Raw genomic sequence first — 12,271 nt, forward strand, 5'->3', positions numbered from 1 at the left:
ACGGGGGGCGCGCGAGCGAGAGAGAGACGGGGGGGCGCGCGAGCGAGAGAGAGACGGGGGGGCGCGCGAGCGAGAGAGAGACGGGGGGCGAGCGAGAGAGGCGAGGCGCGCGAGCGAGGACGGGGCGCGCGAGAGAGAGACGGGGCGCGCGAGAGAGAGACGGGGCGCGCGAGAGAGAGACGGGGCGCGCGAGAGAGAGACGGGGCGCGCGAGAGAGAGACGGGCGCGCGAGAGAGAGATCGGGGCCGCGCGTATTGAGAGAGTCCGGGGCGCCGGCTCGAGGAGAAGAGACGTGCGCGCGAGAGAGACTGGGGCGCGCTGCGCGAGGAGGAGAGATACGGGTTGTGCCGCGCGGAGCGAGAGACGGGGCGACTGCGAGCGTAGAGAGACAGGGGCTGCCGACGACTTCGAGAGAGGACAGCGGGCGCTTGGCGATGCGAGAGAGACAGGGGCGCGCGAGCGAGAGAGACAGGGGCGCGCGAGCGAGAGAGACAGGGGCGCGCGAGCGAGAGAGACAGGGGGCGCGAGCGAGAGACAGGGGAGAGACAGGGGGAGAGAGTGTAGGAGCGAGCGAGAGAGAGAGGGAGCGAGACAGAGAGTGAGCTCAGTCACCGTCATGAAGAAGTGGTGGTTTTAAATAGACCACAAGGAGCCAGACAAGAAGGTTCCAGTGATGTGACAACATACCTCTGGGTTTGTGAGTTTACCCCTCCATAAAAAGTGATCCAGAAATCAAACCAGTATCCCAATTCCATAGACAGCTTTTGTGGAATTAAATTGTTGTTTGGTGTGAATCTTGACGTCAGATTTAGCGAGGCACAATACGATCAACTTGTGAAATCACCCACCCAAAGTGTGAACTCAAATCCACTTCAAGGAAAGAAAATCAAACACTTTGCAGAACAAAAAAAATGGGGGGGAAAGGAGTGTCAAAAAAAGAGAAGAACTTTCCTGGTGTTTTCCTCAGGGAAGACGACTGGACAAACTGGCAGAACGTGTTGAAAATACACTCAATATACTCAGACAGGATGAAAAGATGGGATGTCGTTGACTGCATCCCAAATGGCACCTCATTGCCTATTAAGTGCAATTCTTTTGATCAGGGCCCATGTGGCCCAAAGCAGAAGTAGTGCACTAAATAAAGAATAGGGTGCCATTTGATGTCGTCTTGAGCCAGGATAGAGCAACAACAGAGCATGCTTGGTAGGTAGGTAGTGAGGAGGGAAACTCACCATGGAGTTTTAATGGCAAAACATCCTGCCCCAAAGAGGTAAGGTCTTCATGGGGGAGGGAGAGATACACAAAGAAGAGATAGATGGAAAAACCATTATTAGCCAGTCAGCCTAGGACAGAGACACTTTTCAGCTTACATTTTTGACCAGTCTGTTTAAGCGTACAAGACACATAAAGCAGGAAGCAAACTGTCCGTGTTAGAATTGATCTGAAACCTGGGACCTGCCTCAACAACTCAGACCATTCTGTAAAGTGCAGTACCATACGTTTGGTAGAGGACGAATGTGTGTGCTTGTCTCAGTGTGTGTTGTACCATACTTTTGGCAGAGGAAGCGTACTAGCATACTTTTCCTTTTACCTATTAATCAACTTTTTTTCTTCTCTTTCTTTGAAGGAAAGAATATGAATAAATAATACAAAGTACTAACGATAAATCATGGTATGCTTTTGTTCAGACATTGGAACAAGGCATTTCAGTTTCTTTATATATCTTAACCCTTTACAGTCGCGGGAATTGGCCTATATGGACACAGCTAAATTGAAATGTTTCTTCCAGAAGAAATATGAAAAGCGTATGCATAAGCATGGTAGCAATTTAAAGGTAAGAGTTTAAAGATTATGGGAAAATGATTAGACCAAAGTTGAGGACAACAGTTCACCTGACACAAGAATCCAAACATTACACTGCTGATTTTGTGTGCTTGTCGCCACAAAAATACTCTTGCTACATTGAGTAACATGATATGGATATTCCTGGAAAATACGGGGTAGGTGCAACATAAAACAATGACAAGGGTTTGAGTGAGAGGACTAACTGGTGTCTCCAAGTGGTCACAGTTCCTAAGTCATTTCAATGTATTTTTATGACTCAAAGAAAAGTCTTCAACTATAATACCCTGACTACACCGCTGGCATCGCGTGCGCAAAATACATTTAGGAATCTGTGTTATTCAATTATTGTGTCAACGAGCGTCTGCATTGCCAAGGGCTAAAATACAAGTCATTCCTATTTGCCTCTCCCATCTCCTCATTGGTTTATAGAAGCAGGTACCCACGTGTCATCTCCTCATTGGTCATACCCACGTGGGTGATTAAAAGACTAACTGTTGCCGGTTGTCATGGTAATACTATGAAAGTTTAGATGCCAATCACCATATAAGTTAAACAAAGAAAAAGCCTAGAAGGAGGAGAGATAACTAGAACGATTCGGTTGACCGTTTGATGTGTGGATTAATTGTCAGAGTAGAGGACCTTGTGCATTTCAGGTAAAATAACAACTCAATGTTTATATCCCAGGACAACTTAGCTAGCAACAGCAAGCTAGCTAAATAGGACAACTTAGCTAGCAACAGCAAGCTAGCTAAATAGGACAACTTAGCTAGCAAGTGCAAGCTAAACTGGCATAAATGTTTAATGCTTTTCGACCTGTTCCCAAATTAATGTCATTGGTTCAGAGTTTGTTTTGATATTTTAACCTGCGTGTCATGATCTCGTTTGGTGTAGGGGGACAAAATAAATGTATGCACGATGGCGATTGGTTCCGTGTTCTATGTTTTTTTAAGCTCTCCTAGCTGTGACGTTGAGGAACTACAGCAAGAACACTTGTAGTTGTTTTGTTTGGAACACAACCCTGCAATCACACAATTACTGTTGTTTTTTACGCAATCCCAAAACGGACCATTATAAATCACAATCTGCTTGAGGTGGACATCATTTGAAAGCTTGTTCTATTGCCAACATGACTAGATAAGTTATAAAATATGATCTTACAGTGTTAGGCTTTCACAGGGCAATTCAGATTGTAATTCTGGTGAGCATAGAAAGTAGTCATGAGTACATTCAGATGTGTGTTCCACGGCAAATGACCTTCACAAAGGACAAAACATTGGCTCATTCTGTTCAGAACAACCCAGGGTGTTACGCCATGTCATCATGTAACTGTACAGTACATCACAAATAGTGATCATAAACGTTGACACTGTATTTGACATGCGTTTTACAATATGGAAATGTAAAGTGCACGTTTGGCTTGCTCGTATGACATCAAACCGATATTTATTATAATTTTCCCTGTCTCATCTTTCAAGATGCATTGAGTCGTCTTAATTTACCACATGTCCCTCACTCAGACAAAACATTAGCAAAAGTTGCCCAATTAGTGGGAGGGATTGGGGCAACTTCTTGCCGTGCACGGTGCTCAAGTTCATAAAGGCTGTCAGTCAAAACCCATTCAGAGCTGTGAAGTGGAGAGCCTGAGCTCTGACGTCATGTACAGCATGTTATTGAACAGACACCGCGTTCTAAATTAAGGCACTTATCAGAGCCCAAAGCTGCCATTTTCAACCAGTATGCGGATATGAGTGTAAAGGGTTAAAGAGAGAAAAAAAGGGAATCTTAACCAACTTTGCTTAGGGTGTTCCCAAGGAATCAGATATGCCCTACAGAATCAGTCATATAAAATCAAGTTTGATCAAGTTTGTTCCAATGCCAATTAAACATTCTGGGTTTATGGATAAGGTATACTGCAGAACAATTACTTTGTTTGAGAAGAACATCATATGTCTGGATATGACTTCTTTGTACGGGTGAGTGTGTATTTGTTTCTGCATTGTCTGAGTATTCGTGTGTGTTTGCAAGCGTCTGAGGGTGTGGGCGAGTGTGTGTCCGGTGGTCTTTTTTCGAGTGTGTGTATTCCCCGGGCCAGTGTTTACGAGCCATTAGGAGTGGGAGTGTGTTCCTGTGTTTACCCTCCATGTTCAGAGATAGTGACAGACCTCTGTAAACAGTTTACAGTAAACAGCCTTTTCCCAACAGTAATAATGGCCAGATGAGGCTGAACTTTGTCCCTGAACACAGCAGACCACATCAGTACGGCAGGAACTCTCAAATGGCACCCCATTCTCATTATAGTGCACTACTTTTGACCAGAACCCTATGGAGCCTTGTCAAAAGTAGTGCACTATATAGGGTGCCATTTGGGAGGCTTTCAAGGCCCCTGGCCAATCAAAGCACGGCACGCCACTTCTTTATATTATCTGCTGCGGAGGGACGGGGCATCTGTCTGAATCTCTCCAGACTAGCACGGCACCGTGTGTGTGTGTGTGTAGACTAGCACGGCACCGTGTGTGTGTGTAGACTAGCACGGCACCGTGTGTGTGTGTAGACTAGCACGGCACCGTGTGTGTGTGTGTGTGTGTGTGTGTGTGTGTGTGTGTGTGTGTGTGTGTGTGTAGACTAGCAGGGCACCGTGTGTGTGTGTGTGTGTGTAGACTAGCAGGGCAACGTGTGTGTGTGTGTGTGTAGACTAGCAGGGCACCGTGTGTGTGTGTGTAGACTAGCAGGGCACCGTGTGTGTGTGTAGACTAGCGGGGCACCGTGTGTGTGTGTAGACTAGCGGGGCACCGTGTGTGTGTGTAGACTAGCGGGGCACCGTGTGTGTGTGTAGACTAGCGGGGCACCGTGTGTGTGTGTAGACTAGCGGGGCACCGTGTGTGTGTGTAGACTAGCGGGGCGCCGTGTGTGTGTGTAGACTAGCGGGGCACCGTGTGTGTGTGTGTAGACTAGCGGGGCACCGTGTGTGTGTGTGTAGACTAGCGGGCACCGTGTGTGTGTGTAGACTAGCGGGCCCGGTGTGTGTGTGTAGACTAGCGGGGCACCGTGTGTGTGTGTGTAGACTAGCGGGGCAACGGTGTGTGGTGTAGAACTAGCGGGGCACCGTGTGTGTGTGTAGACTGCGGGGCACCGTGTGTGTGGGTGCTAGGGCACCGGTGTGTGTGTAGACTAGCGGGGGCACCGTTGTGTGTCGTGTAGACTAGCAGGGCACCGTGTGTGTGTGTAGACTAGCAGGGCACCGTGTGTGTGTGTAGACTAGCATGGGCACCGTGTGTGTGTGTAGACTAGCAGGGCACCGTGTGTGTGTGTAGATGCGGGCACCGTGTGTGTGTAGACTAGCGGGGCACCGTGTGTGTGTGTAGACTAGCAGGGCACCGTGTGTGTGTGTAGACTAGCAGGGCACCGTGTGTGTGTGTAGACTAGCAGGGCACCGTGTGTGTGTGTAGACAGCAGGGCACCGTGTGTGTGTGTAGAGACTAGCAGGGCACCGTGTGTGTGTAGACTAGCGGGGCACCGTGTGTGTGTAGACTAGCAGGGCGCCGTGTGTGTGTGTGTGTGTAGACTAGCAGGGCACCGTGTGTGTGTGTAGACTAGCAGGGCACCGTGTGTGTGTGTAGACTAGCAGGGCACCGTGTGTGTGTGTAGACTAGCGGGCACCGTGTGTGTGGTATGACTAGCAGGGCACCGTGTGTGTTGTAGACTAGCGGGCACCGTGTGTGGTGTAGACTAGCAGGGCACCAGTGTGTGTGTGTAGACTAGCAGGGCAACGTGTGTGGTGTGTAGACTAGGCAGGGCACCGTGTGGTGGTGTAGGACTAGCGGGGCACCGTGTGTGTGTAGACTAGCAGGGCACCGTGTGTGTGTGTGTGTTGTGTAGACTAGCAGGGCACCGTGTGTGTGTGTAGACTAGCAGGCACCGTGTGTGTGTGTAGACTAGCAGGGCACCGTGTGTGTGTGTAGACTAGCAGGGCACCGTGTGTGTGTGTAGACTAGCAGGGCACCGTGTGTGTGTGTAGACTAGCAGGGCACCGTGTGTGTGTGTAGACTAGCGGGGCACCGTGTGTGTGTAGACTAGCAGGGCACCGTGTGTGTGTGTAGACTAGCAGGGCACCGTGTGTGTGTGTGTAGACTAGCAGGGCACCGTGTGTGTGTGTAGACTAGCAGGGCACCGTGTGTGTGTGTGTAGACTAGCGGGGCACCGTGTGTGTGTGTAGACTAGCGGGGCACCGTGTGTGTGTAGACTAGCAGGGCACCGTGTGTGTGTGTGTGTGTAGACTAGCGAGGCACCGTGTGTGTGTGTAGACTAGCGGGGCACCGTGTGTGTGTGTAGACTAGCACGGCACCGTGTGTGTGTGTAGACTAGCAGGGCACCGTGTGTGTGTGTGTAGACTAGCAGGGCACCGTGTGTGTGTAGACTAGCAGGGCACCGTGTGTGTGTGTGTGTAGACTAGCGAGGCACCGTGTGTGTGTGTAGACTAGCACGGCACCGTGTGTGTGTGTAGACTAGCACGGCACCGTGTGTGTGTGTAGACTAGCACGGCACCGTGTGTGTGTGTAGACTAGCAGGGCACCGTGTGTGTGTGTGTGTGTAGACTAGCGGGGCACCGTGTGTGTGTGTGTGTAGACTAGCGAGGCACCGTGTGTGTGTGTAGACTAGCGGGGCACCGTGTGTGTGTAGACTAGCAAGGCACCGTGTGTGTGTGTAGACTAGCACGGCACCGTGTGTGTGTGTAGACTAGCAGGGCACCGTGTGTGTGTGTGTGTGTGTAGACTAGCAGGGCACCGTGTGTGTGTGTAGACTAGCGGGGCACCGTGTGTGTGTGTGTAGACTAGCAGGGCACCGTGTGTGTGTGTGTAGACTAGCAGGGCACCGTGTGTGTGTGTAGACTAGCGGGGCACCGTGTGTGTGTGTGTAGACTAGCAGGGCACCGTGTGTGTGTGTGTAGACTAGCAGGGCACCGTGTGTGTGTGTAGACTAGCACGGCACCGTGTGTGTGTGTAGACTAGCGGGGCACCGTGTGTGTGTGTAGACTAGCGGGGCACCGTGTGTGTGTGTGTAGACTAGCAGGGCACCGTGTGTGTGTGTGTAGACTAGCAGGGCACCGTGTGTGTGTGTGTAGACTAGCAGGGCACCGTGTGTGTGTGTGTAGACTAGCAGGGCACCGTGTGTGTGTGCAGACTAGCAGGGCACCGTGTGTGTGTAGACTAGCAGGGCACCGTGTGTGTGTGTAGACTAGCAGGGCACCGTGTGTGTGTGTAGACTAGCAGGGCACCGTGTGTGTGTGTAGACTAGCAGGACACCGTGTGTGTGTGTAGACTAGCAGGGCACCGTGTGTGTGTGTAGACTAGCAGGGCACCGTGTGTGTGTGTGTGTAGACTAGCAGGGCACCGTGTGTGTGTGTGTGTGTGTGTGTGTGTGTGTGTGTGTGTGTGTGTGTGTGTGTAGACTAGCAGGGCACCGTGTGTGTGTGTAGACTAGCAGGGCACGTGTGTGTGTGTGTGTAGACTAGCAGGGCACCGTGTGTGTGTGTAGACTAGCAGGGCACCGTGTGTGTGTGTAGACTAGCGGGGCACCGTGTGTGTGTGTAGACTAGCAGGGCACCGTGTGTGTGTGTAGACTAGCGGGGCACCGTGTGTGTGTGTAGACTAGCAGGGCACCGTGTGTGTGTGTAGACTAGCGGGGCACCGTGTGTGTGTGTAGACTAGCAGGGCACCGTGTGTGTGTGTAGACTAGCGGGGCACCGTGTGTGTGTGTAGACTAGCAGGGCACCGTGTGTGTGTGTAGACTAGCAGGGCACCGTGTGTGTGTGTGTAGACTAGCAGGGCACCGTGTGTGTGTGTGTAGACTAGCAGGGCACCGTGTGTGTGTGTAGACTAGCAAGGCAGTGGACTATCTGCATTAGCCCAGGGATATGAGGACAGAGGTTACTTCGACGGAGAGAAACCAAGAAACAACATAACGCAAAGTTAACCTTTTACTGAGGTGGTCATTGGGAGACTGGAGACTACTGTTGAGTGGAGACCAGTGTTGTCCTCTTAAGGAAGAGACCTTGGTCTGAATGGATGGACTTTGGGTGAGCAGTGTAATGGCGGTCGGGGGTCCTGTTATGTTGGCTCAAACACATTTTAGCCAGTAGACAAACAGCATGGTTAAAGGGTTAGCTGGTAGCTAGACAAACAACATGAATCTCCGGTAGCTAGCCTAACAGCAGGAAATGGGGTCAGTTTAACAGGACCAGCAGGTCTTGGCTATGCTAACTCTACTCCTGTTATGTTTGTTCGAACACATTTAGCCAGTAGCCAAACAGCATGGGCTGGAGGTTACACAGATATCCAATAGCTAGTGGCTAGCCTAACAGCATGGATAGGGTTTAGCCAGTACCTTACATAACACGGGCATGGGTTCAATTACATTCAAAAACTAGCCAACAAGCATGGACGGGGGGGGTAGTTCAACATTTTAACATGACCATTGGGCCTTGGCCTTAATTGGGCCTTCACTGGCACTGGGAGGCTGGCATCGCTGGTGTACTTTACCCCCCTGTGAAGCACTTAAACCCTGGCACCCTGCTAGCCTCCTGCTGGGTGAATGGATGGCGGCTGATAGGATACGGATAGGTAGTGTTACAGGTCTCAATGCAACAAGCCTGTACTGGATCTTGGGTAAAAATAATGCATGTAGTGCTTTTTCTTATTTCTTAAAGTTCAGTCCCTCGATAGAGGGAATAGAATGTAGTTAAACCCATGCAGGCAGTCTGTTCTAGATGGTTATGGTGTGATGTCGATAGTAGGTCAGAAACATAACTTCTTTAACTGAACAAAAAAAACGGATTAAACTAGGCGAATAGTTTCCACACGCACTAACAATATGATATAAAAGATTACAACACAAATTACATTTGATATACAGTATAGGCAGTGCTTTCCACAAGTACATAGAGTAGCTAGCCAAATAAAACAAGTAGCCAGCCAGGCACCCCGGGAGGGGGGGGGGTTGAAAATGTTGTCGAAGGAAGTATATTTTGGCGGCCTCTGGTACATTCTAATGCGTTGATTCCATCTGAAATACACAGCGAAATGATTGAATACTTTACCTCCCAGACTGGAAAAATGAGTTGTAGTATTGTGTAGAAAGACATGACATTGGATGAAGTCAGTGTTTTGTTGGTTGTTATGGATACTGTCTACGTCTATATGATCAGGACTATTTTATAATACTAAGACAACAACTTCAGCATCCCGCCAGCTTTTTATACCTTTTGTTTATATCTGAAAGGTGTTGCCGGTATCAAAACCTAAACTTTTATTTCTGCAAACCAACCTAGTCATGATTGCAGTAAAGTTCTGCCTACAGCTTAGTATGAAACGCAGCCGTAATGCTGAGAGGCAGCATTGGCATGCACTACTTTCTTAAGTTCTTGATGGTCCCATCTCTTCTCATTGCCCTTTACACTGTTTTCTTAAGCACAACTCGACGTATCCATAAAGAATTACTGTGGGAATAAATATCACTGAATGACAAAAATATTGGAATAAAGTAGGCTAATGCAATTGAAGGCATCAAATTGTTGCTTATTGAAACTCCCAAAGTCATCCAATTGTTATAATACATTTGAAGCAATAGCCAACCAGTGTGTGGTCAACTATTTCAGCAACATTTCGCACTGTTTTGAGACAAGCTTGGGGACTCCATTTGGGTATTGGTTAGGCTACAATGAGGCTGTGGAAATGTTAGCTAAGTTGAGGTGAGTGCTGCTCATGATCATCTTACTGGCTCCTTTATTAGCCCTGATTAGAACATTTTCCCAGCATGTTATGTGGCTTAACAAGTAGATTATGTTGCTCTTCACTCAATCGTTTAGTAGCCTGGGCCTACTCTCAAACAAAAGCCTGTAACTTGTCAATCAATGTGATTTTGTTTCACTGAATCTCTGTCTGTATATTTGGTTCATTCTCCGGCTGGGCAAATAAATGGAGGTGGTATAGGTCATCTACTCGTTTGCTCATCGATCACTGACCAGAAACATTTAGCATGCTATAGTGTAGCCTATTATTTTGCTCAATCGGGTATAAGCAATTCCAAAAGCCCTCGGAGGTTGTGAAATATGAACACGCTTTTGAAAATATAGATTGCTATTACAATGGTACCATGATGAAGATACTCTCAATGTAAGACCCTATTCACGAGCATCATGCCATCTCCCACTCCTCCATGGAAAGAAATTAAACTGCAACCAGAGATCTGTATATAATGACAAGATGCTCATGTCTCCGCCCTAACTTTGTCCCAAAGGCGGGAAGGTCAGGTGACAAGCTTAGGTACAAAATATGCCCATAGAAACGCATTGGGCTCATTTTGGACAGACTCACCTCTTCCTCTCTGCTGTGTTTCCCGGTCATAAGCCGGCGCTAATGGAAAACACTGTAAAAGCCCTACTTATATAAAAATAGATTGTCTCCAAACGTGCTAGCTAATGCTCGCATTACGACTCTGTTGAGAACACACAGAAACACTAAGAATCAAAGCCGGCGAATGGCTGGATAGAGAGGAACAGCGGATGAGGGGAGAGAGAGCGAGAGAGATAGTGATAAATCGACCTGGGAGGTTAGCGACCCCACTCCCATTGAGTAATCGTTCACACATTCAACTCTTAACCCGTGGGCCTTAATGCTGCTCTGCTAGCGCCATTAAAGAGAGAAGAGGGTGATTTGTGCAAATGGTTTAGCGTGTGACACGTTCCATACGCAGTGCTGTGTGTGCTGAAGGCCTGGTGCCACAATGCTCGCTAGCTGCTGTTAGGCTCTTAAAGCCCATGTCCTCTCAGTGCTTTTCTCATTAGAGCTCTAACAGACAATGGGCTGGCAGGCGGCTAGCTGCTCCAACTGTACACACGTATTATAGTAATCTGTTCTGCCCATCTGTGGAAGGTCAGGAGGCCCCACTCTCTCAGTTTCTCTTGCTCTCTCCATCTCTGTCTGCATTAGAGGAGAATACCCATCAGTGGGATTCACACCAGGTCATTTCATTTTGTCGTTTCATTTCAAACACGTGTTGCAAAAGCTTTGAGCATACTTTGCTAGCTATACAATCCAGGATTGAAACAACCAAACACTAAAATGTTAAAAAGCTCTCCAAGGCCTCAAATGACAGTGCTCGTTTCTCTGTGTTCGAATACCCATACTAACATACTGTATACTACATACATAATGAGTATATACTACACACTATTAGTTCATTTTAGTATACTGTAAACCAGGGGTGGGAACTCCAGTTCTCAAGGGCCTGAGTGGTGTCACACTCTCTCTCCATCCCTAGCAAACACAGCTTAACTTGCAGACTTGTTTACGCTGTTGTGCGTTTTTGTTGCCGTTTTTACTTTGCTACCTGACGGTTTTTACTTTTTCATTACCGTATATTTTTACTTTTTCCCTCACTCAACTTTTTTTTTCATTCAACTTTCCTACCCCGGAGGTTTTATCTGGACATGGTTCGTCAGGACTTCAAACAGCCGAAGCTAAGTAACATTAACATGATGCCTTCTAATTGCAGTCGTTGTACTCATAATATACAGGAGAACGATCGCCTTACGGCAAGGATAGCTGTGCTGCAAGCCCAGCTTCAGACGCAATCGTTAGGCAAGGGTAATTTCAGTGTAGGAAAGGATGAAACAGCGTCTGTGCCACCAGCAAGTACAGATAGTAACGTTAGTATAAACCCCCTCGCACGGTCCCCGCAGCCGGACATCTTTCTCATGGCTTCTGGAGGGAAACGCTGTAGGAATGCTCAACCGGTGTCGCTTATTCAGCCGACAGAAACTTTCAACCGGTTCTCCCCGTTAAGCGAGTCGGAGTCGGAGGCCGAGACTTCTCTGGTCTCTGCTCCTCCCGTTGTGGGGTCTGAGACGCCGACGGCTCCCACCATTAGCTCTGACAAATTGAAAACCCTAGTCATTGGCGACTCCATTACCCGCAGTATTAGACTTAAAACTAATCATCCAGCGATCATACACTGTTTACCAGGGGGCAGGGCTACCGACGTTAAGGCTAATCTAAAGACGGTGCTGGCTAAAGCTAAAACTGGCGAGTGTAGAGAGTATAGAGATATTGTTATCCACGTCGGCACCAACGATGTTAGGATGAAACAGTCAGAGGTCACCAAGCGCAATATAGCTTCAGCGTGTAAATCAGCTAGAAAGATGTGTCGGCATCGAGTAATTGTCTCTGGCCCCCTCCCAGTTAGGGGGAGTGATGAGCTCTACAGCAGAGTCTCACAACTCAATCGCTGGATGAAAACTGTTTTCTGCCCCTCCCAAAAGATAGAATTTGTAGATAACTGGCCCTCTTTCTGGGATTCACCCACAAACAGGACCAAGCCTGGCCTGCTGAGGAGTGACGGACTCCATCCTAGCTGGAGGGGTGCTCTCATC

At 48.5% G+C, this 12,271-nt stretch overlaps 1 protein-coding gene across 6 annotated transcripts in view; it reads right to left on the reverse strand.

Annotated features, from left to right (window-relative positions):
- Window positions 1-12,271, reverse strand: part of LOC115206262 (breast carcinoma-amplified sequence 3-like) — a 356,706-nt gene that overhangs the window by 244,970 nt on the left and 99,465 nt on the right. For 5 of the 6 annotated variants that reach the window (XM_029773020.1, XM_029773019.1, XM_029773021.1 and 2 more), the window contains exon 17: window positions 1,233-1,277. The exons of the other annotated variant lie outside the window; for it this stretch is intronic. In XM_029773020.1, the coding sequence (XP_029628880.1) occupies window positions 1,233-1,277 (45 nt within the window). The remainder of the gene's footprint in view (window positions 1-1,232; window positions 1,278-12,271) is intronic. 6 annotated transcript variants of the gene reach the window in all.

The sequence above is a fragment of the Salmo trutta genome, chromosome 13 (assembly GCF_901001165.1).
Source record: "Salmo trutta chromosome 13, fSalTru1.1, whole genome shotgun sequence".
Classification (NCBI taxonomy): domain Eukaryota; kingdom Metazoa; phylum Chordata; class Actinopteri; order Salmoniformes; family Salmonidae; genus Salmo; species Salmo trutta.